The sequence below is a fragment of the Nomascus leucogenys genome, chromosome 18, assembly GCF_006542625.1.
Source record: "Nomascus leucogenys isolate Asia chromosome 18, Asia_NLE_v1, whole genome shotgun sequence".
NCBI classification, from domain to species: Eukaryota; Metazoa; Chordata; class Mammalia; order Primates; family Hylobatidae; genus Nomascus; species Nomascus leucogenys.
The window spans coordinates 35,871,126-35,896,606 of NC_044398.1; the positions used below are offsets into that span (position 1 = coordinate 35,871,126).

The window sequence follows — 25,481 nt, forward strand, 5'->3', positions numbered from 1 at the left end:
GTCTTTACACTTAATTTGCTTTTGAATTGTGCTCATCTGCAGCTAGTGCTGCAGTGAGTCAGGGGGAGGAGGGGCCCTGAGGTGTCCTGGAGGCACCGTTTGTCTTGGCTGTATTAGCAATGTGTATCCACCCAGGAGTGACACTGGGACAGGCCACAGCCAGCCATGCCGAGGAAGCAGCCACACTCGCACTCCGAGGGCTGGATGTGCTGCATCAAACAGCAGATAGGCTGAGCTGCCTTGGCTCACTTGACACAAGCACTGTGGAAATGGGCAGCAGCTGGGCTGGGCACGAGGGGAAAGCCAGGACGAGCACTGGGCACTGGGTTAAAATTTTACAGAAAATGTGTAGAGGCAGAAACCAAGCCTCAATGCTTGTCATATCAGGAGGCCGATGACCAGGGCAGGAAAAGGCAGGAGGTCCTGCCCAGAATCCAATAAGAGTTCTCTGGCCTCCGGCAAGTGGAGAGCCAGAAGGGCTAGCACCCTGGACAGCGCCATGGGCACACCGCCCTGACGCTGTCTTCTGACTGAGAACCCCAGCTCTGTGGTTCTCCGCTCACCTCCACCCTCCAGGTCTGAACCAGCAAACATGACAGGTCTCTGCCAATCCCTCTCTTGCACCATGAAAGCCTCACAGACCGATCATGGTGTTTTCTGCTGCTGAGCCCACACACAGCCTCAGAATCCTTCCCAGCACAGCTCCCAAGCAGCCTCAACCAACCAGCTGCAGTGGTTCTCCAGATGAAAGCTACTGGTCACTTGGCGACTTTATGGAATTACTGATAAGGAGCAGTCTGGTTGGAAACTAACTTCAACCCCACCAAAGGTAGCAAAGGTGCCCATGTCAGAAAAGAGGAACACAGCTTTTGGTCCCATTGGAGATTCTGGGTGGAGGAAAGAAGAGGGGCGGGGGAGTGTGTCTGTAGAATAAAACCTGTTTCCTAGCCTACACCCCTTCCCTGCCACCTCATATTCAGAGGTCAGACCATCCAGTACCCTTGTCTTTCTCCCCATTCCTCCTTTGTCTTGTGTGAAAATGGCTTGAAAACTCCATGTCCCCAACCATGAATGTGTCGAGGGGCTACTCTATGCCAGGCACCATGCGGGCAGCAGGGCCATGGTGGTGGGAAGCACACAGCCACTCTCCTGGACTTCACTGCCTCACCAGGCAGTCCAGCGCTCATGGAGGACCAGCCCTCATGAGAGTCAGGACAAGCCAAGAGCAGGCTGAGGGCAGGACGAGCATGTCTGTGAGAGCATGTAACCAAGCTGCCAGCTCTGTAGGACAGGTGGGGCTCAGGGACATCTGTCTTTGAGGACCTGCATCTTGAGCAGAGTGAGGGTAAGGAGTGTAATAAGAAAACAGGACTTGGGCAAGTGCCACCAGGCCTTGTTCAGTCTGCAGGAGTCACAGGAGCCCAGGCGGGTGGGCAGGCTAGAGAGCTGATCACCTGCCCTCCCAGCGGCCGAGGCTCCCATCAAGGTCGCCTCCCAGGCTCTAGGGGAAAACTGTGTCTGCAGGCCAGACTGGAAACGGAGCAATGGTGCCCAGAGAAAGTGGGGCGGGAAGGGCCTGGGCACACTGGACCACAGCACCCCCAGCCCTGGCAGTGTCCATGCCTCTCCACGGGGTTCAGCCTCAGAGCAGGCTGGACTTTGGGGTTGAGCCACCAGCCCCAAGGGTTCTCAGGGGAAGGCCTGGCCCCTGAGAGATGCCTGCAGGCAGCTCGGGGCTATTACAAAGTCTCCAACTCCTCCCCAAGGGCCAGGGACTGAGCAGGAGTGGGAGGGTGGGAGGGAGAGGCCAGGTCCTGGACTGAGTCCAGTTCAGGTCCTGGCCTTGTCCCCATCCACCTCATCTTTATTTCAGCACAGTGACTGTTTGCTCTTTCAATTCTTCCTGGAAGACTCCAAACAGCATATTTGCTCAAGAGCTGAGGACAACATTCCAGTCTTAGAGAAGAGTATTTAGGCAAATGCAAACATATGCTGATTTCTTTTCTTAGTTACATTCTTGGCAAAGAAATTATATCACCCAGAGACAAAATGGGACTTTCGAAGGTCCGCCCATTCCATCCTGGCACCAGCCGTGGGGCTGCCAGCCCTCATCAGTCTCCCACACCCTCTAACATGTTATGGGGGTGGCTGGGGCTATAAAGAGGTAGCACAGGGATCCTTGTGAAGGAACTGCTCTGTGTCCTGACTGGTGGTCACAGGAATCTACACATGTGATTTTTAAAATGCATAGCAGTAAATCCACACCTGCAAGAATACGTGCACTACTGAAATATGAACAAGGCCTACAGGCTGTATCAAATCCTGGTTGCAATATTGTACTACAGCTATGCAGGATGTTACCGTGGGGGAACCTGGGTGAAGGGCACACTGGATCTCTCTGGGTTGCTCCTTATAATTGCATGTAAATCTAAATTATCTCATAATTTTCAAAAAAAAATTGTTTAAACACTAAACATGGAAACCATTCTATCTCAGAATTAAGACTAGTCTGTTTTTACAGCGCAGTCATAAGAAAACCTGAAGCCGTTTCTCCAAAGCCCACTTTTGTGGTTTCCTAACAAGCAAATTATGATTTTTTTTCATATGAGAGGTCTTCAAAGAAGGCATGCCCAGCCCTACCCAGTGTCCCCAACCCACCAACCCCAGCCTGGCTCCATGACAGGGCATTCCTCCCCCTGACCTTTGCCCCAGCCTGGAACCCTGAAACTGAAGGCAGATTCCGATGGATGGAGGCAAGGAGCCAGGAAGGCCAGGCAATCATCTAGTGTGAAGGTCACTCTTTGGAGAGGAGACCCCCAGGAGGAACCATGCTGGCCAGCCTCCACCTGTGCCAGCATACAGCCCTTTGGATCCCTGCCAGCAGTTTATTAATATTTTATTGAAATCTCTAAGATGATTCAGACTTCATCCGTCATGATAAGGTGTTGTTGCTAGGCAACTTTATACCTATCTATGGAGCTGTTGTTGCAGCTCTTCCTGACTCATGAAGCTCGAGGTTTGACCCTATCACCTGGAGGCCCACTCAGCACAGACCACCCACCACTGGTCCAGGGTCCCACCCACTCTCAGGTCTCCCAGCATCTGGCCACCCCTGTTCCCGAGCAGCCCTGGCTCGCCTGCCTGACAACTCACCATACTCGCTGTCGTAGAACATGACGAACTTCTGCCAGCGCAGCTCCGTCACCAGCCTGAGCATGACATCGTTGAGGCGGACGGGTGGTCTCGAAGCCAGTGTGTAGGCCTCACCATCGGGGCTGGGGTTCAGGTGGCAGGCAGTGCGTGGCGACCCTCCCGGGTTGCGCTGGACAAAGAGGTGTGGGATGTGCATAGCATCCGTGAGGGACTGCAGGGCGTTGGCAGATGCACAGCCAGTGGACGTGACCAAGGCCAAAATCCCCTGGGTCATGAGGTCACAGGCTAGAAAGAAAGAAGAGAGAGAGGAAGGGGTCAGCATCAGGGCGATGCTGCACCAGCTTCAACCTGCAGGCCCCATGCCTGGCAGCTCATGCCCGGGACTCCCAAGAGAGGCTGCCTCCCTCCAGGACCAAGAACCATCCTGGGCCAGGCCAGTGGCTCTCATAAGCACAGCCTCACTGACATCCTTGGTGAAAATGCCAGCTAGACATTCTTGTACCCATTTAACATGAGAAAATAGAAGTCAAAAGGGGCAAAACCATTTGCCCTAGGCCAGTCAGGGAAGGATGGTAGAGCACAGATCCATCCCAAATCTGCCTGATTCACCCCAACTGAGCTGTCAAATTAGCCATCCTGTTTCCCGCCTAGGACTATAAGCCCTTTAAGAGCCAAAACGTCATTGTGTTGATCTGTGTATCCTCATGGCTAGCCGTGGGCGGAGAATATACTGTGTGCTCTACAACTGTTGACTGAACTGAACTGAACTGATTGGGACTGAAGGGACTAAATGGCTTCCGAAAGTCAGAGAGGCACTTACCCGAGAGGACCCAAGATGTAGGAAAAAAACAAAAAAGAAAAGAAACCCTAGGTCTTCTGGCCAAATCCAATTGATCCATACCATAAAAATACTGGGCCAAACCCCAGATGAAGCAGTTGTTCCAGAAGGATTATTCAAAAGCCACTTGACAATAACAAAGAAAGACGCTCCCGCCACTCAGGCAGTTACCACGGGTGCGGAGGAGGAACGCAACAGACGCTCCAGCAGCCACTTCTAGGGCTGACACACTCAGGGGCTCATCTTTCCAAGTTCTCCTGTAACTGCAAGAGGCGCCCCTTGTAGCCACGTGCCTACACTTTTTTGGGACATCAACCAATTGATAGAAAGATGGACCTCCCAACGCCACAACTCACTGCACCAGTTTTGAAGCAAACGTCTCTTACTAATTGTTTATGCAATGGCAAGGATGTGGAGAAGCAGATGCAGTTTCAAAACACAGGCTGTGAATGGCAGCAGGCTATCTGCTGTACACAGCAGACTTTGAACAACTTTTGACAATGCAGTTCTTTCGGTCAAGAGCCCTTGGGTTTATGTAATGCCTCAGATAAGGCTGGGAGAGGGAGAGAAGAAAAGGGGGAACTGACCCCAGGGAGCAAGGCAGTGGGAGGCAGGGGAACATGTGGGAAAGGGAGGGTCCCCCCACACTCTCCAGCAGCAAAGGCCGGCTGCCCTCCATGCAAGGGCGCTCGCCTTGCACCGGCATGAGCACCAGCAGGAAGAGAACCCAAATCCCATGGTTCTCTCCTCTTCAAGGCCACCGGCAAGGGGTAGCTAAACAAGAGATGATGGGGTGTTGTGAATCTCACAGTCCCCCAGATGCCCTGGCCCCCTCCTACCCCAGCTCCAGGCTGCTGAGTTCTCTCCTAAACAGAAATCCATTGCATGAGCTGCTGTGCCCTCCAAGAGCCTTAGGGATAAAGAAAAAGCCCCCTCCTGAAAGGGTGGTCTTGCAAGCTCCCATGCCTGCAGCCTCATGCTCCTCACCATACCCTTTTCTGCTACATCCCAATCAACTGCCCACCCTGGACCCTCAAACTCACCTCTTCAATCCTGATGCTCACTCTTGCTTCAAAACTCAGACTCAGCATCCCCAGACTGGCTCATGACCCTTGTGGCATGATCCCCCTTCACTGCACTTCCCTGTCATGAGCCACATGTTGCCTGTGTTACTGGCTGGCTCTCCAACTTGACCCCAGGCTCCAGGAGGACAAGGGTCATGCCTGCTCTGTTCATCATCCTTTCCCAGACACACGCTAAGCCCAGTTCACAATAGCAGTAAAGACTTGTGCAAGAACACCATGCAAGAATTTCCATGGCCCCAGTCAATAATTCCTCTCTGGGTACCTGTCCAAACCATAGGAACAGCACTCAATCCAAAACCATTCAGAGGACACTATCCATGCTCTTGGAATATTGCTAATGATCTGAAAGATGCAAATAGGTGAGTGGTTATGAAAGTGCCCCATTTTCTGAAAGTATATATAACCTTTAAACTAGTCAAGAAGATACTACAATAACATGGGAAAGTGCCTGTCATAAAAAAGGTAGGTGAAAGTGATACAAAATTGTATGCATTTTATTTTATCAATTAAATAAAACATCAACATGCATGAAAGAAAAACCAGAAGGAAATATTGCAAAATGTTAAAAGTGATTGCAATTTAGAAGAAACCTGAAAGTGGTTTTCTTTCTTTCCTATATTTGCCAAAGTTTTGTGACATAAATAGATAATTCCTTTTAAAAAGAAAAATAATCATCTGATAATGGATAAGCAGGAAAACTACATAGGAGGAAGGACTATTGTGTGAGAATTGCCTCTGTGCCAAATTCTCTTGGTGTCCTTTGTATATGTGAATTCACAGTATTCTTAGGACATTTGTGTAGAGTAGGTATCATTGCATCCATTTTCCAGATAATGAGATGTGAGGCCACACAATGAACACTGCAACAGACATGGGGAAAATGCTTCTGAGAGGTGGCCACGTGAAAATACCAGGGCACAAAATTATACGCTAACTATGATTACAGCTAGGCAGAAAGCACGCCCATGAAAACGGCAAGAGAAAACACTGAAGGCTAAGGCTCTATGACAATGCATGGATATTTTTTCTTGTGCATGTTCTCTTTAATGCCAATACAATATATTTATAATCTTAAACAGCAATTGTATAAAATAAACTGTATATCCCTGGGACGTAAATTGTCCAGGAACTCCAACGCTCGATTGTGGAATTGTCCCATCCCCGGACTCCCACGGAGAGTCTTCCTTGCAGCCATCAGTCACTTTTGGCTCTTGTTGCCCCACCTGCCTGGCTCCCTCCCAGGTCATCATCTGTCCCCATTCCATATATGTCAGGTTCTGAAATTGCAGAACCTCTCTGAGCCTCAGTTTCCCCATCGGGGCATGCATGCCAAGGAGGGCTCCTGCCCTCCTTGTCTCATACATACACTTGGTATCCCTGCCCACCCCCCACAAGCCAGCCCCTGCCCTAAGCACTGTCTGGGGAAAAGCAGGATGACCACAGGTCTCATCTTTGAGGAGCTTAGGATCCACTGAGGAGACAGACTCTGCAACTCAACTGAAGGAAAGAGAAAGGAAGCTCCCTGGGACACAGAGGAGGGTAAATTCATTTGTGGTTGGCACCAGGGCCTCAAAGGAAGGAAGGGACTTAGAACCTTTCAGGGTCTCAGGAGAGCAGCACAAGGTGGGTGCAGAGTGACGACATATAGCTGGGCTGAACCCTCACCAGCTACCACCTCACCAGGGGTGGTGGGAACACCATTCGGATCTCACATTCACCCAAGTTCCAGTTTTGGCTCCTCCGGTCAGTAGCCACACAGCCATGGGCATGTCCCTTTCTCAGCCTCCATTTTCTATTAAACAGGGATAAGAATCTCTACCCAGCAGAGCTATGAGAGCACTGACTTAGGACGCGGACAGCAAGTGCCAATGCCTCACAGCGCACAAGATGCTGAACAGATGTCAGCCTCCGGCCCCTTCCTTGGACATCCCATCTCTCCATCAAAGTCATGCCCAGGATCTTAAGTATTAGTAGTCACAGGCGAGAGCCATCTCGCCCTCCCCGTGGAGGTGGGCACTGCCGGCCCACCCCTCGTGGAGCCACCTGCAGCGTTTTAAGTGCCAGGCCTCCACAAACAGGGTGGGTAATTAAGGCTGGAAGCCTCTCCCAGGCGCTAATGGAGAGGCCCGATGTGAGTCAATTTCCAATCCACTGTGAATGGCCTGCTAATTGGGGCACTGTTGAAATGATGGTTATTTGGAGGCTTCTAACATAAAAATAATAAGATCAAAATACATCAGATCAAAGCCAAATCAGCTATTAGCTTAATCAAGGTTGTGTGTGATGGGATGTTACACAATGCATGCCCTGGTTGTTGTGACAGATGCTGACCCCCAGGAACGGGACTGGCCACCTGGCCGGAGTCCGGGGCCTGCCCTGGTCATATGCTGGGACTGTGGGTGAGGGCTGGTCCTCTCTGGGTTACTGGTTGGCTTTCTGTTTATTTCTTTCTGTCTTTCTTTCTTTCTTCTTAGGGGGGGTCAAATAAAGATGATGGCTCCCTCTTCACAGGGCTGCTCCACGTGTGCCATGAAAGGTCTTTTTATGTGGACAGCTATTCATGCTGCCTGGCACACAGCAGCAACTCGGAAGTCATCGCTACCTAGGATGATGCTCAAAGATGTTTGTACAGCTCTCTAGAGGATAACAGCTTTTGTTATAATTCTTTGCCTCCACATTATATGGTCACAAAGCTGATGTCTCTCTTGATTACAACACAGGCTTGACGGACTGATAAGGGCCCCCTGAGAATGACCCATCCGTCAGCTGGGAAAGTAAGTAAAGACAAACTATAATGAGCAGCTTCCAGCCCCCTCACCTGCACCCTGTGTCCTGGGAAAGCGAAGGGTCTCCACAAAAGAAAGGGCTACTCAGAGCTCGGCGGTGGGGGGTGGGTGCCCAGCCAGCATTCCCCATACAACTCCACAATCCACAGTCGCATTCCCACCTGCTTCCCTGGAGAAGATGTTCACATCCCACCCATCCAGGCTTTTCCAGACAGCGGACTCTCAGGGGTGGGACGTGTCAGGTGAGGTACTGGCCACTTCACAGGACAAACTCTCAGTAACTCTCACCCCAGGTGAGCTTTCTGATTTCCTGGTTAAAAAAAAAAAAATCAGGGCACAAAGAGTGCTAGTTGCTGGGCCAGGGCCACACAGCCAGAGAGCAAACAGCAAAGAGAACACCAGACCACCAGGCACCTCTACATCCAATGCTGCAAAGAGAAAGCGGCCAGCAGGGGACAGAACCCAGGATTCCAGGCTAACTCTACCCAACTGTCCCTGGATAGAAATCCCCAGGGCAGCTCCCAGCTCAGTGCAGGCCCCAGGGAAGGAGTAGGTAGGCAGGAACAAGGCCTGTCTCCCCTGAAAGCAGATCCTTGACTCATCAAGTCACTGGGTGCCTGCAGGTGGGTGCTGGAGGTGAGAAAGGTGCCCTCAGACATTGAGGTCACTCTGGGCACCATCGCTAATCCATGCCCACTATTCTCCATCCCCATGTGGATTTCTGGAACATTCTCAGAACAAGGCTGTGGGAAGCAATACCCCAGAAGGCATGTGTTAGAAGAGACCCACGGTTCTTGGCGCCACCCCCAGTCACGACACTGGCCACTGCCAGCTCAGCCTTTCCCTCTGTCAGGTGCCCTGGAGGCATCGCTCCCCAGGCTTGCTCACCCAGGAAGATCTGCCCATGCAGCCCCTGCAACTCTGAGGTCCCAAGCCCCCTCAACCGGCAGCTCCTGTGTTAGCTGGCCTCTGGGTGCCAACTTAAAGAACAGCAGGACATTTCCAAATGGATGAGGCAAGAGAGAGCCTCCACCTGGGGAGAAACAACCTGATGCCCTAACCTCAGAGGAACCTGGCAAGGCTCAGCTCCTCTCCACAGGCAGCAGAAAAGAGAGCCAGGCTCTGGGCAAATCCGGGCTCAGCCCTGCCTGCCCAGAAGGAATGGTCTCTCCCCAAGGGAGTCCAGCACCTCTGCCACCCCCCAGGCTGCTCCACGAGCCACCTCATTCCTCCAATAATCTTAACCTCCACGAGCACCCACCTGCCCCCAGCCACCCTCATTATCTGTACACTTCCTTTCTTCCTTTAAATGGGAAACAGCTTTATTAATATTTGAATTCCAATGGCTAATGCTTTAAATTAAGGTAGCATTTATAAATACTTTAGAGCTCATAAATAATTGACCAAATTTAGTATTGTCATAACTCATAGTAAATTATTGATCTATGGAGAATAAATATGTTTCATCTTTTATTAAGACATTTAAAAGGTAACCAAAACCATAAAATGGGGCAGGCGGGGATGAGTGGTGGTGCTGTAAGAGGCCAATGCTAGAGCTCGGGCCCTGGAGTGAGCTGGCGCTCCCGCCCCTCCTGCAGAAGGCGCCTCCCTCCAGAGCACAGGAAACACACTTCACAGGCATCCATCCTGTCCCACAGACTGTTTCAGTGATTCTCTGCCCACTCTCCAACTTCCCAGAGACCTGCAGCAACCCCATCTCCTGCCTTGGAGCCTGCTTTCCTCCTGTCTGGTCACTCCATTACAGAATCCCTCTCTTTCCTTATGTAGCCTGGTTGCTGAAATCCCAACTAGGAGTCAACTCAGGGTGGATCAACCTGCCCACGCTCTTCTCCACACTGCCGGCAAGCAGTGCAGGGCCACAGAGAGCGCCACGCACCTGGCAACTTGGTGACCTTGGCCACGTGGCAGTCACCCACCTCAGCAGGGCTCCCCATGCTGACACATCTCTACCACCTCCCTCCCCGTTCTTCTTGAACCACCCAGGTTTATTCCCCAAGTTCAACGAATGACTTACATCCTTTTTCATGAATCAGAAGCCATCACCACAAGCTATCTCATGTGACTTCCTGCCTCCAGAGCTCCACACCTCGCTGTCTGTGCTGAAAGCTGAAGAGAAAAGTTTCTCCTAAGGCTAGTCGCTGCTCCTAAGCTCCAATGCCTCCCTCCTCTGGCCTTTTCCCACACCCAGATCCATCATCTATACCCTCTCTCTATGGAATCATCAACCTTCCTTGCACCCCACTGAACACTAAGCCCAGCCCTATTGAGGGCTCTACTGTTATTGCTCAAGCCCACAAGGCTCCCCTTGGGGTCCTGACCCCCACCCACCCATCTGCCTGAGATCTCCACTTAACGAGTCGCTTGGCAGCTCAAACTTGATGCATCAACACTGAGCTGCCTAGGGTGTGTGTCCAGAACACTGTCACCTCCCCAGTGGACCCTTACACCTCCAGCCTCCCCACTTGTCCCAGATGGACACACTGTCCATTCTACACACTAGTGGACTGGCCTTTATAAAGCACCAACCAGATAATGCTGTCCCTGCTTAAAACCACATAAGCTTCCCACTGGCCTTAAAACAAAATGCACACCCTAATGGGACCCATAGGCCCAGCATACTCCACACCCTATGCCCTGCGTTCCAGGTAGCAGGCCTTTGTGCGGCAACTCAAGCGTCCCAAGCTCTTGCTCACTGGCAGGACTCTTCCCACGCTCCCCCCACTGCCTAAAGTACTTCTGCTACGTCTGTCTGGCTAATTCTCCTTCTCCTGTGTGCTGGGTGGGTAACCATCATTCCCTCTAGAGAAACTTCCACACCGTCCCCAATCTTCCCTCACCATGGTTTGCCTTCATGGCACTAACAAACATTTGCCATGTTGGACTATTTTGTGTGGTCTCATTCTGCCCATAAGCAGAAGCACCTTCACTGCTTACCCGCCCCCCTGACCCCCAGCACCCAGCATAGCACAGCAGAGCAAGAAATTACGTAATCTGTGGCTCACGCCTGTAATCCTAGCACTTTGGGAGGCCAAGGTGGGTGGATTGCCTGAGCTTGGGAGTTTGAGACCAGCCTGGGCAACATGGTGAAATCCTGTCTCTACTTAAAAAAAAATACAAAAAAATTTACTGGGCATGGTAGCCCATGCCTGTAATCCCAGCTACTCGGAAGCCCGAGGTATGGGAATTGCTTGAACCCGGGAGTTGGAGGTTGCAGTAAGCCAAGATAGTGCCACTGCACTCCATCCTGGGCTACAAAGCAAGACTCCATATCAAAAAACGAACAGAAAAGAAAAGAAAATAATCCTCCTAACAACTCTGGAAAATAAGCACAACTGGAGTCCAGATTTCGTGGGTGAGACAAAGTTTTCAAACTTGCCAAGGTCTCACAGTGCTCATGTTCACCAAAAGGCAAAGCCATATCCCATGATTTGGAGAAGGGGAGCCAGTTCCTTAAAGCCAACACTCCTTCTAAGGAGGGGTTCATCAAGAGTTTGCAGAGAACCAAGGGGACAGTGGGGAGGAAAGAGGTATGAGCCTGAGGCCTGGCTCAGGCAGCAGCAGCTGTGCAAGTATCTCACCAGGAGCACTACCAGGCTGGGAGTGCCAGCGTCTCTGGCCTCAAGCTCAGCCTAGCCCAGGGAGGCCCAGGGGAGCAGGGCCAAATGGTCCTGAGGAATGACGGACTGTCGTCCAGGGCAGGTGGGCAGCTCATGCAGTCAGGATGCACGAAGCAGACCAAGAGGGTGGGGAAGAGCTGGCAGCACCATGGGATCTCTGGGGCCTCATTCCTCTAACAATTAATGAATCAAAACCAATTCCCTGCTCCTGCAGATTGGAAACACAGGGAACACTGGGTGGGATCATGCTCGCTTATTTATAGCTCTCCAGCTCCTCATTAATGACTTTTACTGCTCCGCCAATGAAACGTTAGGCTCCCCAGCCAGGATTCACACAGAAGCCTACATTGTGAAAGTGAAATCAGGACAGTGATGAGTCCTGGGCATGCCTGCACGGAGCGTCTTGGAGAAACTCAAAAGCAGTTGAGTACTGGGGCCTCCTGCAGCACTCCCAGGAACCCAAGCCCAGACAGCTCCTCCTGGTTTCCCCCTTAGCCCCGGGCCAGCCCACAAGATGTCACCTCCTCACTCTGCCGTTGAATGTCTGTATTCCTCCCTTATCAGCCAGCTGGTCTCCCTGCCTCCCAGCCCTTCTTTCTCCAACCCACTCTACAGACCAAAGTTCAGCAACAAGAATGCCCTTGAAATATCAGCCATGCTCCCCACTGCAAGTGATCAAAGTCCAGTTTGTGAGATCCTCCACCGCTCCCCAGCTCCACACATCACAATGGCACCAGTCTACTTGCCATCCTTCACGTGCCCCATGCTCTCTACATGTAGACATGCCCATTCTAATCTCTATCTTTGCATGTGCTGATTTCCTTTGCCTGAAATGCTCTTCCTCCCCTACCTTGCCTTTCGAACTTCCACTCATTCCCGAAAACCCACCTCAAATGCCTCTTGCTCTTTGGCATTATTTGACTTTTCCCTTGCTAGGCAAAGTTAACCATTCCTTTTCCCGCAGGTCCAGGAACACTTTATCCTAGCACACTTCTATTGCATATATATCATATTATCTCATGCTTAATCCCTAAGGTCACAAGAAGAGGAGCTGAGGCTCATGACTTTGTGTATCTTCAGGCTCAGGGCCTGATGCAGTGATATTCAGAAGATATGGAACGACTGAATGAGCTGAGTGAAAGCACAGAAACATCCATACTAGGGAAATCATTTGAAATATCAGTGTTTCAAGGTAAACGAGTAAGTCAGAGAATCAATGGGATGGGACTCATGTTAGGAATGAGGCAATGGAAAATTCTGTCTTGTCCAAGACTAGAGTTAGCCTTCAGTGCACAGTGAGAAAAGATCTTGGAATGTGGGGCCTCCTAGACTTGGTTCACAATCCAGTCCCTGCATGAATGAGTAAGGAGTCCTCAGCAATTCACTTCACCTAATTCTGCCCAAGAAGGAGGGAGTATTTCAGGGTCAGAAAAGGACAATGAGAAGCTTGGGAGAAAGCAACAGTGCTGTCCTGGGGGAGAGACAAGCAGCCAGATCTGAGAACCCTTGGTTCCATGAGGCCCCGGACAGGACAACTCAGGTCCCAAGACTATGAAGCACAGCTGGCTCGGAGAGGGTGGAGACGTGGGCAGCACAGGGAGCTCTCCGAGGAGCTCAGCTATGCCCAGGACATGGACCAAGGGGGAAAGAAAGGGACAGGTGTGGCCACATCCAGGGAAGGCTGGGGCCAGAAAAGGATCCCTAGGGTAACCAAGGAGGTGCTTCCAGCTCTGTTTAGAAAAAGGCTGAAAAAGAGGATAAGGTTATGGCAGTGCTCAGGGTGGGGCAAGGACATGCCTTCTGCTGCAGACAAGTGGGAGAGGAGGAAGGGAGCCGTGCCAGGGCCCTCTCAACTAATCGCTGAACTGCATGGCCTCCCTGGGAAGTGGGTACTACTACCCCATTCTAGACAGGAGGAACAGGAGCAGAGATCCTAGGTTACAGCATTGCCTAAAATCACAGGGGAGCCTGGGTTCAAACCCTGAGCTATCTCTGATCTCAAAGTTAAGGGACCAGCCCAGGAGACAGTCAGGCCACTGTGGTAGCTGTGTGCCCTCAGGCAAGGAACTTAACCTCCCTGAGCCTCTATCCCTCACCTGTAAATGGATATAACAGTCCCCACCTCCTAGGGCTGACATGAGGATTAAATGAACTAATTCATGTAAAAAGTTTAGAATAATGTTTGGTACATAGTAAGTGTTCAAAAAAGGATCAACTTCTGTTGTTAGTCACAGCCCTCTCATATGGGATCCTGTTTTTAGAGACTCAGCCAAGTAGAGAGTAGAGGAGCTTGGGGCCAATTCCTTCCTTCAGTCTGGGCAGGAAGAGATAGTCTCAGCACTGTTGAGCAGAAAAGCTCTTGGCCAGACACCAATCATGGCCTGGCCCTAGGGAAGAGGCAGCCTCCCAGAAATTCCACATGCCTGCGGGTTTGGTGCTCCTGTAAGCAACACCTCGTAAGCAATACCCCTCCAGAAGTCACTGGGCCATGGGAACAGAATGTCCACTGCACTCCAAAACAGGCTCAGGGAAGGAACTGCATGGTGGTCTCTCCTCCTGCTGGCCTTTGGGCCAGCTGGTCTTCTGGCAACAGACCACTGAGAAGCCCATGAAGGCCAGGTCTGAGGAACTGGAGCCTGCAGTTAGACTCCTATGGACAGGCCACACCACAGAGCCTGCCTCAGCCCTCCCGGCAGCCCCGGGCCACCAGGCCTGATCCTGTGTCCAATTCTCCCCTACCCTACCTGCATTTGTCTCCTGAAAGACAAGAACATCCAGACAGCAGGCCCCAGCATCCCTCCCAGATGGAGAACTGAGGCTCTGTGAGGTTTCTGGCTCTGCCTCTTCATCTCAACCTATGTCTGACTTTTGTTTTTAGCTTTCTCTGGCTCACTCATTCTCCTTATCACTACTTCTGACTTTCTGAGTCTCGGTGCTGTGTGTGTGTGCTTGTGCGTGCGTGTGTGTTCATGCAAGCACCAGCAAAGGTATATGCAGGTGTGTGGGTGGAGATTACTCCCCCCCACCGCAGCCTATGTCCTGCCTCCCTGATAGGGCTGACTGCTCCAGAGCTCCTGTCTGTGCCAAGGCTCTCGTCTCCACCCTGGATTTGGAAGCTGACCAGGATGACCCCTGCTAGGCCCTCAGCTGTCTAGTCTCTCCCACCCCAGGTGATTCATGCAGCAGGAGCAAAACTCACTCCTTGGCCAGCAGCCCTTCTAGGAAAGGTTGGAGTGGCCCACCCTGCCAGCCTAACCAGCCCCAAGCCCCAGCTCCAAGGCCTTGCATTAATCCTGCAGCATGGCCAGCAGACTTCCCAGGGCAACCTCCAGGCTTCAGGATATAGCGCACGGTCTGGAGGCTATGCTGTGTCCTCATCTCTGCACCTGCTGTTCCCCTGCCAGAAGCTCACTGTCCCCTGTTGGCCCCTATCTACCTAGTGAATCCTTCTCATCTACCCAGACAAGTGTCTCCTCCTCTCCAGGGACCTTCTCGTTTACCCACAATCAGGACAACACAGGCCTTTCCTCTGATGTCACTTTCTGCTTTATATGTGATTGCAGCTCAGTGTCATTGACTGCTCCTGGGTCCCTGTCACCACCTGCACTGAGCACCCTCAGGACTTGTCTCTCCCTAGCACCCCGCATGGAGTGGGACCCCCAGCTCTGGATGCCTTGGAGCAGTAGGCAGCAACAGGACAGTGCGGGAGGTACATCATCCTGGCCTGGCCCTGCTCCACCCACTATCGCCAGGACAGCCCGAGACAGCTGTGCTCACCAGGCAAACCATAGGCAATGGCAGCCAGTCATCACCCTATGGGTCTGTCTCTGGGGTAAGAGTCACAGGGATGCCCACACCCACCTCGCTCCTCCACAACTGCCTGGACAGGTCAGGTGGGAGTGTATGCAGCCCTGTGTGCCGCTCCCTGGCCTGTCACCTGGTGGTGACAGAAGCACTGGCTTGAAGCCTGCCAATGGGCAGGTCTAGCCCATTCCCTCAAGGGGAAGGTGCCACCCCTGCATGCCCAGCTGCTGGGCTCTTGACCCAGAACCCCCAATCCGTCGTCCACCTTTCCTGACTCCATTACCAGGGGACTGTGCCCACCCTCCAGCGTAAGTTCAACGCTGCCAACTGCCCAATGGCCCTTAAACCAGGTATTTGGCTGCAGGTCCTTCTTCAAGCACCATCCCTCCATAGACGCAGCCCCTCCCTCATTCTGCCCAGCCTAGTTGTTTACCGACCTTGGCTGCCAGCAAGCCCCCAGCATGCCTTGCAGCCAAGCCCAGGGAGATGACCCATGAGGGGCAGTCCCCCCGCTCCCCTTCTCCCTGCTCTGCACACTACTCCCCTACAGCCCTGGTCATGTGTGGCCCCCCATCCGAGAGTGAGGGCAGGAGGGAGAGAGCTGGGGTGAGGCCGGGGAGGTGGTGGGGTAGATGGAACGGGTGCCCCCATCCGAGGTCCTTTCTGTTCTTTATATCCTTCTTGTTGTGATTCTTATGTGGCCAAGTGCAAGTGGACTGTTGTCCATATTTACTGGTCAAAATGCTAACTCCAGGGGACAGAATGAGGAAGAGGCAAAGTGACACTACAGAAGCCAAAGGCATCTCTTACAAACATCTGCCAGTCCACAGATGCTCCCCCTGGGAGGCAGCCTGGGCTGTGCAAAGAGAATGGACTTGGCAATCACAAAGCCCAAGCCCCAGCCCACCTCTATCACCCAGCAGCCCGGAGCCTAGGTTGGTCATGCCTCATGCCTTATTTTGTAAAATGGGGGGAGGGCAGAGAGGAACAGGTCATGGCACCTGCACCACACACAGATGTGAAAATATAGCCACTGGCACAAAATAGATCTTGAATAAGTTCTAAAATGCTAATTCCTCCTCCTTGGGAAGTATTCATTCATTCATTCATTCATTCATTCACTCATTCACTCATTCACTTACCAATCAAGTGTTAAACACACTCCTTCTTGGCCCCTTTAAAACTGAAAGCCACATTAGTGCAGAGGACGCCCAATGACAGAAGAGAAAGGAGGCTGTCCAGGACTCTCAGAGAGAAGGACTGGCCCAGCAGTAAGAGGACAGGTTCTGGCACCAAACTACCCGGACTTGAATCCCTGCTCTGCACCTTACTGCTGTGGGCAAGTCACACCTGCTCCATGCCCTACCCTGAAAACACAGTTATGATAGTCCTGACCTCATGGAGTGATAATGAGAGTCGAGTTAGTACTGAGGAAGCACTTTGACCAGCACCAGTAAGTGCAGGTAACTTACCACCCACCGCAAGAAGAGTGAGACGAAAGCAGCCTGGCCAGGTTCAAACTCAAAACCAAGCTAGGAGAGTGAGGTCTGGGCTGATGGTCAGACGCCTGGGCATGTCCAAGGCCATCCTCTGCTCATCGGTGCCATCTCTGAGCAGGATGCCCAGGTGCAATTCTGCAGGTGAAGGGTGAGGGGTGCCACACCCCGCCTGGGTCCCACATACTGCAGGAGCTCTTCTCATTCACCCCAAGTTTTGCATGGGCTTTGTTTTCCAACACCTCATCGTCGTCCTAACAGCCAGCATGACAGCACACAGCCTCTGAAGTTGTTGACATGAGGCCTGTTTTGGAGAATGAGTCAGCCAGGTGTCAGGGGTGTGCCATGCACCCAGCACCAGCATCTGAGGGGACCACCCTGGGGGCAAGGGTCTCTCAAGATGGAAAAGTGGATACAGGTGCTGGCTGGCCCCCAAAGCCAGCTTTCTCAGCTTGACCAACCCTGCGCCTCCAGGAGGAGGCAAAGCCATCACGACACAAGCCATGGCCAGCACCTCCCTGGCCATTCAGGCTGGCCCTGCTCCCAATATTTTCTGAGAAAGAACCCAGCTGGCCCTGGGACGTTACCATCTCAGCCCCCAGGTGCTTCAGAGCAGTCAGGGAGATAAATCAGAAATCTCCTGCAGCCAGCAGGGATGACAGGGGCTCTTTGCCAGTGATAATGAAAATTTTCACAGTAGCAGATGTTTGGAGAAAATTGAAAAATAATACAACAAAACTCATAAACCAGAGAGGAACTTTAGAGAATCCTGGTCTTCTCTAAAGATGGTGAGGCTCCATCTTCCCACCAGCACATTTCTAGCCATAATAGACGAATTGGGAGCCACGTTCTCCCAGCAGGTAATCGAATTGCCTCCCAGAAACCCCCCACCAATCTCCCCAAGCACTCCGTGCTGGGAACACAGAACTGAGGCAAATCCCAGCACAGGCCCCAGCAAAGGCTATCTGGAGAGGAAGCCAGGCTGTGGGCTGGGGAGTGGTGGAGGTCCGGCAAGTGGAGTGCGGGTGGACAGTCATGTAGCCTGGGGTGTCAAGGGGGCTTCACAGAGGACAGCAGCTGATGCTGGGGCAGAGAAAGAGGACAATCCAGGCCAGTGGCTGCTGTGAGCCAAGGCCCAGCACCCTCCAGGAATGGGCCGCTCACATTGGGGTGAGAGGTTGGGCGATGGCTGTTAGGAGGAAAGGGAGGGTGGAATCCCCAGACGTCTTTGGATGATCAGCTGAGGGGCTTTATTTTGATCCCAGGAGCAGCAGGGAGCCTTGAAGGGTTTTGGAGCAGAGGCAGGACCCGCTCAGAGCTTGCTTCTGGGAAGGTGGCCACAGGGAGGATGCAGCCAGAGGGCTGGAGGTGGAAGCCCCCTCCCCCCCACTCCTCCTTACCTGGCAGGAACAGGGGTAGGGAGGGCAGGGGGTGGGAGGCAGCAGGAACAGCATCAGGGCCATCACAGAAACAGGGGACAGAGCCAGCTAAAGCATGGGGGGAAAAGGGGACAGGCCAAGGACAGACACCAAACCCCAAGAACCCCAAAGCTGGCAGGACTAGGGGAGGGCACCTACCACCCGGTGGCCCCTGGGGCTCCTGCATGCCATCTCATGGCATCCTCCCAGGCCTGGGGCGGGCCACCCATTTGCAGAGGGGGCACCCGAAGCTTGGCAGTGTAGGCCCTCTTGCCAGGTATGATCCACTGCATGGCTAGTGGGGAGTGAGCTAGGCCAAGAACTCACGCCTTCCAAGAGGCACACTCTGCCCACCCCAAGCCTGGGCTTCCAGGTGCCTCCCAGCCCAGGGGGAGGGCATGGTCAGCGCTTCAGCCTCCAGTCAGCACCTTAGCTGCCCTCAGAGGCTTGAGGGACTCGGTGCCATCTGAGTGCCCAGGGAAGGGGTGGTGGGAGCAGTGGGTCAGGTGGGGAGGAACTGCGGGGCCTTCACCCCACTCTGTCCTGAAGAAGCCCCATAGAGACCATGCATGTTGCAGGCCAGGCTGAGCTTAGGGGCCACCCAGCAGCTGGGGAGCAGGCCTGTTCACTGAAAAATGGAGGGGCCTCTGAAAGATGCACCCCAGGAGAGGCAGCCTAGCAACTCAGGGCAGTGGAGCTGTAGGAGCCCCTAAGTGCCAGGGCCAGCTACTGGGATGGATCAGATCCAAGACCTCCGAAGGGAAGAAGGGGTGTAAGCATGGGCAAAACTGCATTATGCAATTCCCCAAGTTGGAGTGGACACAAGTTACAGAGCCCGAGCACGTCCCTGGAGCCCAGCTTAACGGGGGCAGGGCACCCCCTTCCTCACCACCACAACACCAAGCCACAAGGGCACTAGGGCCGCAGTCAGGCAAGGGATAGGAGTGTCGGGTGCACACCCAAAACAGCACCGTCACCCCCTGGGGGGACATGCGAGACTGCTTCCCCCACCCCACAGCAAGCTCAGCTGGGGTCATACGGTCCCCACCCCACTGTGAACTATAAGCTCCTGCTGGCTGGGAGAGGAGCCTGGGCATGTACGCTCCCATGCTGCTGACCTGCTTCTGGGGAGCACTATGGTATACCAAACCAAGGCACAGGGGCTCTGAGAATCCCCCCAAAATACCACATACTGCTCATTGCTCTCTGCATTCCCTAAGGACCTTTTTCTGCTGGGAAAGTGGCTGAGTGCGGGACGGCTAGGTCTGGAGGGCACAGTAGGTTGCTCTGGTGCCCAGCTCCAGCCCTACCCTGCGCATGGAAGACAGTGCTCCCTTTCTCCACCCCCTGCCCAGACACCTTCCCTGGAAAGAGACAAAGGGATGACAGGCAGGAAGACACAGCTGCCAGGACACACACCAGAGAAGGAACAGGAAGCTGCGGAGCTGTGGCTGGGGGCTCGGCCCCTCCAAATGCCCAGCCTGGCACGCATGCAGGCACACCACCCACAGGCACATGGTCCCCCGCACATGCACACATGGCTGCTCTGCACTGAGCAGGAGCTCCCATGATGGTGTGGGGAGCTGTCCCAGTCATACCCAAGACCACTGAGCCTCTCAGGAGATTTGGAGGGATGATTCCAGGCAGTTCTGGAGGTATGGGGAGGGGCTCTGAGGCCTACCTCTGCACTGTCTCCAACAAGGGCAGCTCAGCTCAGGCTTTGAGGCAGGGGCACTCCCTCCCTCAGGCCCACGGGAGTGGGCAACCCCCAGCCCAGCTTGGGTCTGCTTTCCAAGAAGTGACTGAGGTAGCACGGACAGCAAGTGACAACTGTATGCTGTGTCTCACCCAAGGACACAGTGACACAGAGAGCACAGGCCAACGGAGGAACCTCTCTTACAAACACAGAGCAAACCACTCTGTGCCTGGCAGCTTCCCTTCCTCATCTCATTTGATCCACCTGACAATTCTGACATAAGAAGTATTGTTGCCATTTCTCAGATGAGGACACTGAGGCTCAGAGAGGCAGAGTCACGTGCCCAAGGTCACACAAGAAGGCAATGGAATCTGAGTTCAAACTCAAGTAAGTCTGACTTCCCAGACTCCCTTCCCACTCTCCCAAGTGGCACAGGTGAGAATCAAAACCACAGCAGGTGACAGACCAAGAACCAGCAGGTGATAGATCAAGGACCAGCAGGTGACAGACCAAGAACCAGCAGGTCATACACCAGGGACCAGCAAGTGACAGACCAAGGACCAGAAGGTGACAGACTAAGGACCAGCAGGTGAAGACCAAGGACCAGCAGATGAAGACCAAGGATCACCAGGTGATAGACAAAGGACCAGAAGGTAAATACCAAGGACCAGCAGGCGAAGACCAAGAATCAGCAGGTGACAGACCAAGGATCAGCAGGTGATAGACCAAGGCCCAGCAGGTGAAGACCAAGAATCAGCGGGTGATAGATCAAGGACAAGCAAATGATAGACCAAAGACCAGCAGGTGAAGACCAAGAACCAGTAGATGATAGACCAAGGGCCAACAGGTGATAGACTAAGGACCAGCAGGTGAAGACAAAGACCAGCAGGTGATAGACCAAGGACCATCAGGTGAAGACAAAGACCAGGAGGTGAAGACCAAGGATCAGCAAGTGATAGACTAAGGATCAGTAGGTGATAGACCAGGGCCCGTCAGGTGAAGATCAAGGACCAGCAGGTGATAGATCAAGAGCCAGCAGGTGACAGTCCAGGGACCACCAAGTGATAGACAAGGGACCAGCAGGTGATAATCCAGGGACCAGCAGGTGATAGACCAAGGACCAGGAAGTGATAGACCCAGGACTAGCAGGTGATAGACCAGGGACCAGCAAGTGAGGGACTAAGGACCAGCAAGCGATGGACCAAGGACCAGCAGGTGATAGACTAAGGACCAGCAGGTGAAGACCAAGGACCAGCAGGTGAAGACCAAGGATCAGCAGGTTAGACCAAGGCCCAGCAAGTCAAGATCAAGGACCAGCAGGTGAAGACCAATGAGCCAGCAGGTGAAGACCAAGGACCAGCAGGTGATAGACCAAGGACCTGCAGGTGAAAACTAAAAACCAGCAGGTGGAGACCAACAACCAGCAGGTGATAGACCAAGGACCAGCAGGTGATAGACAAAGGAGGAGCAGATGATAGACCAAGGACCAGCAGGTGATAGACCAAGGACCAGCAGTCGAAGACCAAGGACCAGAAGGTGACAGACTAAAGACCAGCAGGTGATAGACCAGGGACCAGCAGGAGATAGACCAGGAACCAGCAGGTGATAGACCAAGGACCAGCAGGTGATAGATCAGGGACCAGCAAGTGATGGACCAAGGAGCAGCAGGTGATAGACCAGGGACCAGCAGGTGATAGACCAGGAACCAGCAGGTGATAGACCAAGGACCAGCAGGTGATAGACCAAGGACCAGCAGGTGATGGACCAAGGACCAGCAGTTGAAGATCAAGGACCAGAAGGTGATAGACGAAGGATCAGCAGGTGACAGGCCAGGGACCAGCAGGTGATAGACCAGGGACCAGCAAGTGATGGACCAAGGACCAGCAGGTGATAGACCAGGGACCAGCAAGTGATAGACCAAGGACCAGCAGGTGATAGACCAAGGACCAGCAGGTGATAAACCAAAGACCAGAAGGTGATAGATCAAGGCCCAGCAGTTGATACACTGATATTCCAAGTCACATCAAAGAAGGAAAACCTTCCTGGGATACCAGGCACATGTTCCCACCAACTGTACTCCAGTTTCACCCCCTCCAACCTCTTGAACTCCCGGAATCCCCACCCTCCCAAGCTCCCACTCCCAACGCTCCCAGCACACACAGACGCACACACCTATTTTCTGCATCTGCTTAAATCACAATAGCATTGGTTGAAGGAAAGTGTGCTGACTGGCTGAGTGAGCCCAAGCATCCACACCTACCCAGGCAGAGCCTTACCAGAGAGGGGTAAGCCTCCTCCTCCCCCAGTGCCTTCTTGAAAGGTGGCCCACACTCCATTCAGCTCATGAGAAAAGAGACCAACTCAAGGCTCCTGGGCTTGGGAGTCCCCAGAGGAGGACACAAGGAGTCCTAGGCATGAGGATGATGCCACCCACTGCCCTGCCACAGCTGGATCCATGGCTGCTTCTGCTCTGACAGGTTCTCATGGGGACTGGGCAGGATGGGATGTGGGGAGCACAAAAATAGGGGAGATGCACTCTACTCTCAAAGACCCCAGCCCAGATGGCACCTGTCCTGCACCTCCATCAACCCCTAGAGGCTCTAGGAAGCTAGAGGAAGGTATAAACTGGAGAGACAGCCAGCTGCTATCCTTAGTGCACCCAGGTTTCACCTCCCTCTACACAGCCATCCAGAGCACTGGCCACTAAAATAAGCCCAGCCATTGTCATTGTCACACCAACCACCAAACCCATGGCTCTCTGTCCCTTCCTCCTCACCCTTCATAGTTCAATTCAAGTGCCCCTTCCCCCAGGAAGCCCCTGAGATTTTCCCACCCTCGCAACGTCCAGAGCTCAGCTCAGCCAGGGCATTATCACTCTGAATCATCACCCTCTGCCTCCACCACCAGGTTGTGAGCTGTTGGAATTTAGGAACCATGTTGAGGCCACTTCAGGGTCCCCAAGGCACAGGTGCTGGAGGAATGTTTACTGAAGGAGTGAATGAAACTACTGCATTAGATCAAGCCCAGGTGCAGAGGACTAGTTTCACACAGAAAGCATCAATTTTGCCCTACAGAACCCTGACTCCAGTTTTCCAGCAGACAACCCTGGTGTGAAGACAGAGGGGTAGGGAGGAAGGTGGGGGCTGATATTTCCTAGCCGCTCCCAGGCCAGTGGGGAGCTGAATAGCTCAGTGACTTGTCCAGGAGCCCAAGGTAAACCACAGACTAAGAGCCAAGAGTCATGATTCACTACTTGCATTTCTTGAGCCGTGACAACAGCAAAGGAAACTGCCCAGGATGAGCTCAGCACTTTTTTGCCTTAAATGGTTGAGTGTTTTTTAAGAGGATATAACACCAAGGGAAGCAGTACTCAAGGCTGAGAATTACGAATATTTATAGTGTTTAAGCATAATCATATTCAGATGAGGACTATATATTGCTCACTGCAATGTGCACTCTTCTCAAAGCATATATTTCTGCAGGGAGGAAGGCCCAGTGGCTGGATGTCGGCCTGGAGACAGCAGGGTCCAGAAGGTACAGGAAAGCTGCTAGCAGCCCAGCTCCAGCCCCACCTAGGCATGAAAGACAGCATCTGCCAGACACCCGGCCCTGGAGGGGAACCAAGAAGGCCCATAGGCCCCAAGTTGTTGGGGAGAGGAGCAGGAAGATCTGCTAAGGAACAGCCCAGAAACTTAGAGGTCCCCCAGCTCTTTGGGTGACAGGACCCTTTTATAAAGTTCAAAACTGGCTCCTACATGAGGTAGCTGTATTTTAGTACCTGCTGCTGGAGAGCACTCATTGTGACCTCAAGCCAATGTGCCCTCAGCAAATGAACCTGCATGTTATTACAGCAACCATGACATCACGGCAGTGTGTGAGCATCAGGTCACTGTCAAGGCTGCAGGCATTCGTCGGGTCCTGACCCCTTTCTACAGAGATGGGGGCCTCACTGGGACCCACTCATTGGGGCTTTAGAATTCTACAGGCCTGATTCAATTAATAGTCACCTAATGAAGGTGACAAGACCCTGCAGGTGGACAGGTAGGCTGATGGGGCAAAGGGCAGAGGCATGAGAAGCAAGAAGAGGGTAAGAATAAAAGGGAAGAAGGACATCCCCGAAGACCTCAGGGCCACGCCTCTGGACAGGGGACCTGCTTGTTTCCCGCACAGACCTACTGGGGATCCCACCCACCCACCCCTGGCCATCGCACATTATATGCCTCACTAATATATGCAAAGCTATTGAAAAGCCACCTCCCTGAGCTGACACCCCATGAAGCAGTGGTCAGAGCCCACCCCAGCACACCCTCCCAACCCAGCACACACTCCCACCCCAGCACACCCTCACTCCCACCCCAGCACACCCTCACTCCCACCCCAGCACAACGTCCCACCCCAGCACTCCCTCCCACCCCAATACACCCTCCCACCCCAGCACTCCCTCCCACCCCAGCACACCCTCCCACCCCAGCACACTCTCCCACCCCAGCATACCCTCCCACCCCAGCACATCCTCACTCCCACCCCAGCACACCCTCACTCCCACCCCAGCACACCCTCACTCCCACCCCAGCACACCCTCCCACCCCAGTATACCCTCCCACCCCAGCACACCCTCCCATCCCAGCAAACCCTCACTCCTACCCCAGCATACCCTCCCACCCCAGCACACCTTCCCACCCTAGCACACCCTCCCACCCCAGCACACCCTCCCACCCCAACACACCCTCACTCCCACCCCAGCACACCCTCATTCCCACTCCAGCATACCCTCACTCCCACCTCAACATACCCTCCCACCCCAGCACACCCTCCCACCCCAGCACACCCTCCGACCCCAGCACACCCTCCAACTCCAGCACACCCTCCCACCCCAGCACACCCTCCCACCCCGGCACACCCTCCAACCCCAGCACACCTTCCCACCCCAGCACACCCTCCGACCCCAGCACACCCTCCCACCCCAGCACACCCTCACTCCCACCCCAGCACACCCTCACTCCCACCCCAGCACACCCTCACTCCACCCCAGCACACCCTCACTCCCACCCCAGCACACCCTCACTCCCACCCCAGCACACCCTCACTCCCACCCCAGCATACCCTCCCACCTTCAGTTTTCCCATTGGAGTGGGGGTGTTGGCAGCAACAGGAGTCACCTTGTACAGGAGCCCCATGTCCCGGCCCGGCCTCCTCACCCACTCCCTCCAGAAGCAGCAATCCCAGCAGAGAGGCAGCCAGGCCTCCCCTCATCCGCAGCCCCCTGAACCAGCTGGCGCTCCTCCCTGAGCTCAGCCAGCTTGCACACACTAATTAGGAAGTGGAACTGCCAGAGGCCACCTGGAGACAACTGCAGGGAATTACCAGGCCTCAGCCTTGCCGCTTTTCCTGATTTGGTGCTGCATGCCCTGCTGGCACAGGCCTCCTGCCCTGCAGTTTATCCTTCTCTACATTATCAAGCATCTACCAGAGGAGCCACCCTGAGCTATGCGTCTGCAGCTGGTGGAAAGGGGAAGCCTCCGAAGCCACAGAGTCAAGAAAGGGAGCCCCAGTGGGGAAGAGGCTTG

The 25,481-nt window shown here is 53.5% G+C and overlaps 1 protein-coding gene across 2 annotated transcripts in view; it reads right to left on the reverse strand.

Annotated features, from left to right (window-relative positions):
* GRID1 (glutamate ionotropic receptor delta type subunit 1) overlaps positions 1-25,481 on the reverse strand; it is a 783,733-nt gene that overhangs the window by 625,084 nt on the left and 133,168 nt on the right. For both annotated transcript variants that reach the window (XM_030797641.1, XM_003278586.4), the window contains exon 3: positions 3,154-3,438. In XM_030797641.1, coding sequence (XP_030653501.1) covers positions 3,154-3,438 — 285 coding nt within the window. The remainder of the gene's footprint in view (positions 1-3,153; positions 3,439-25,481) is intronic.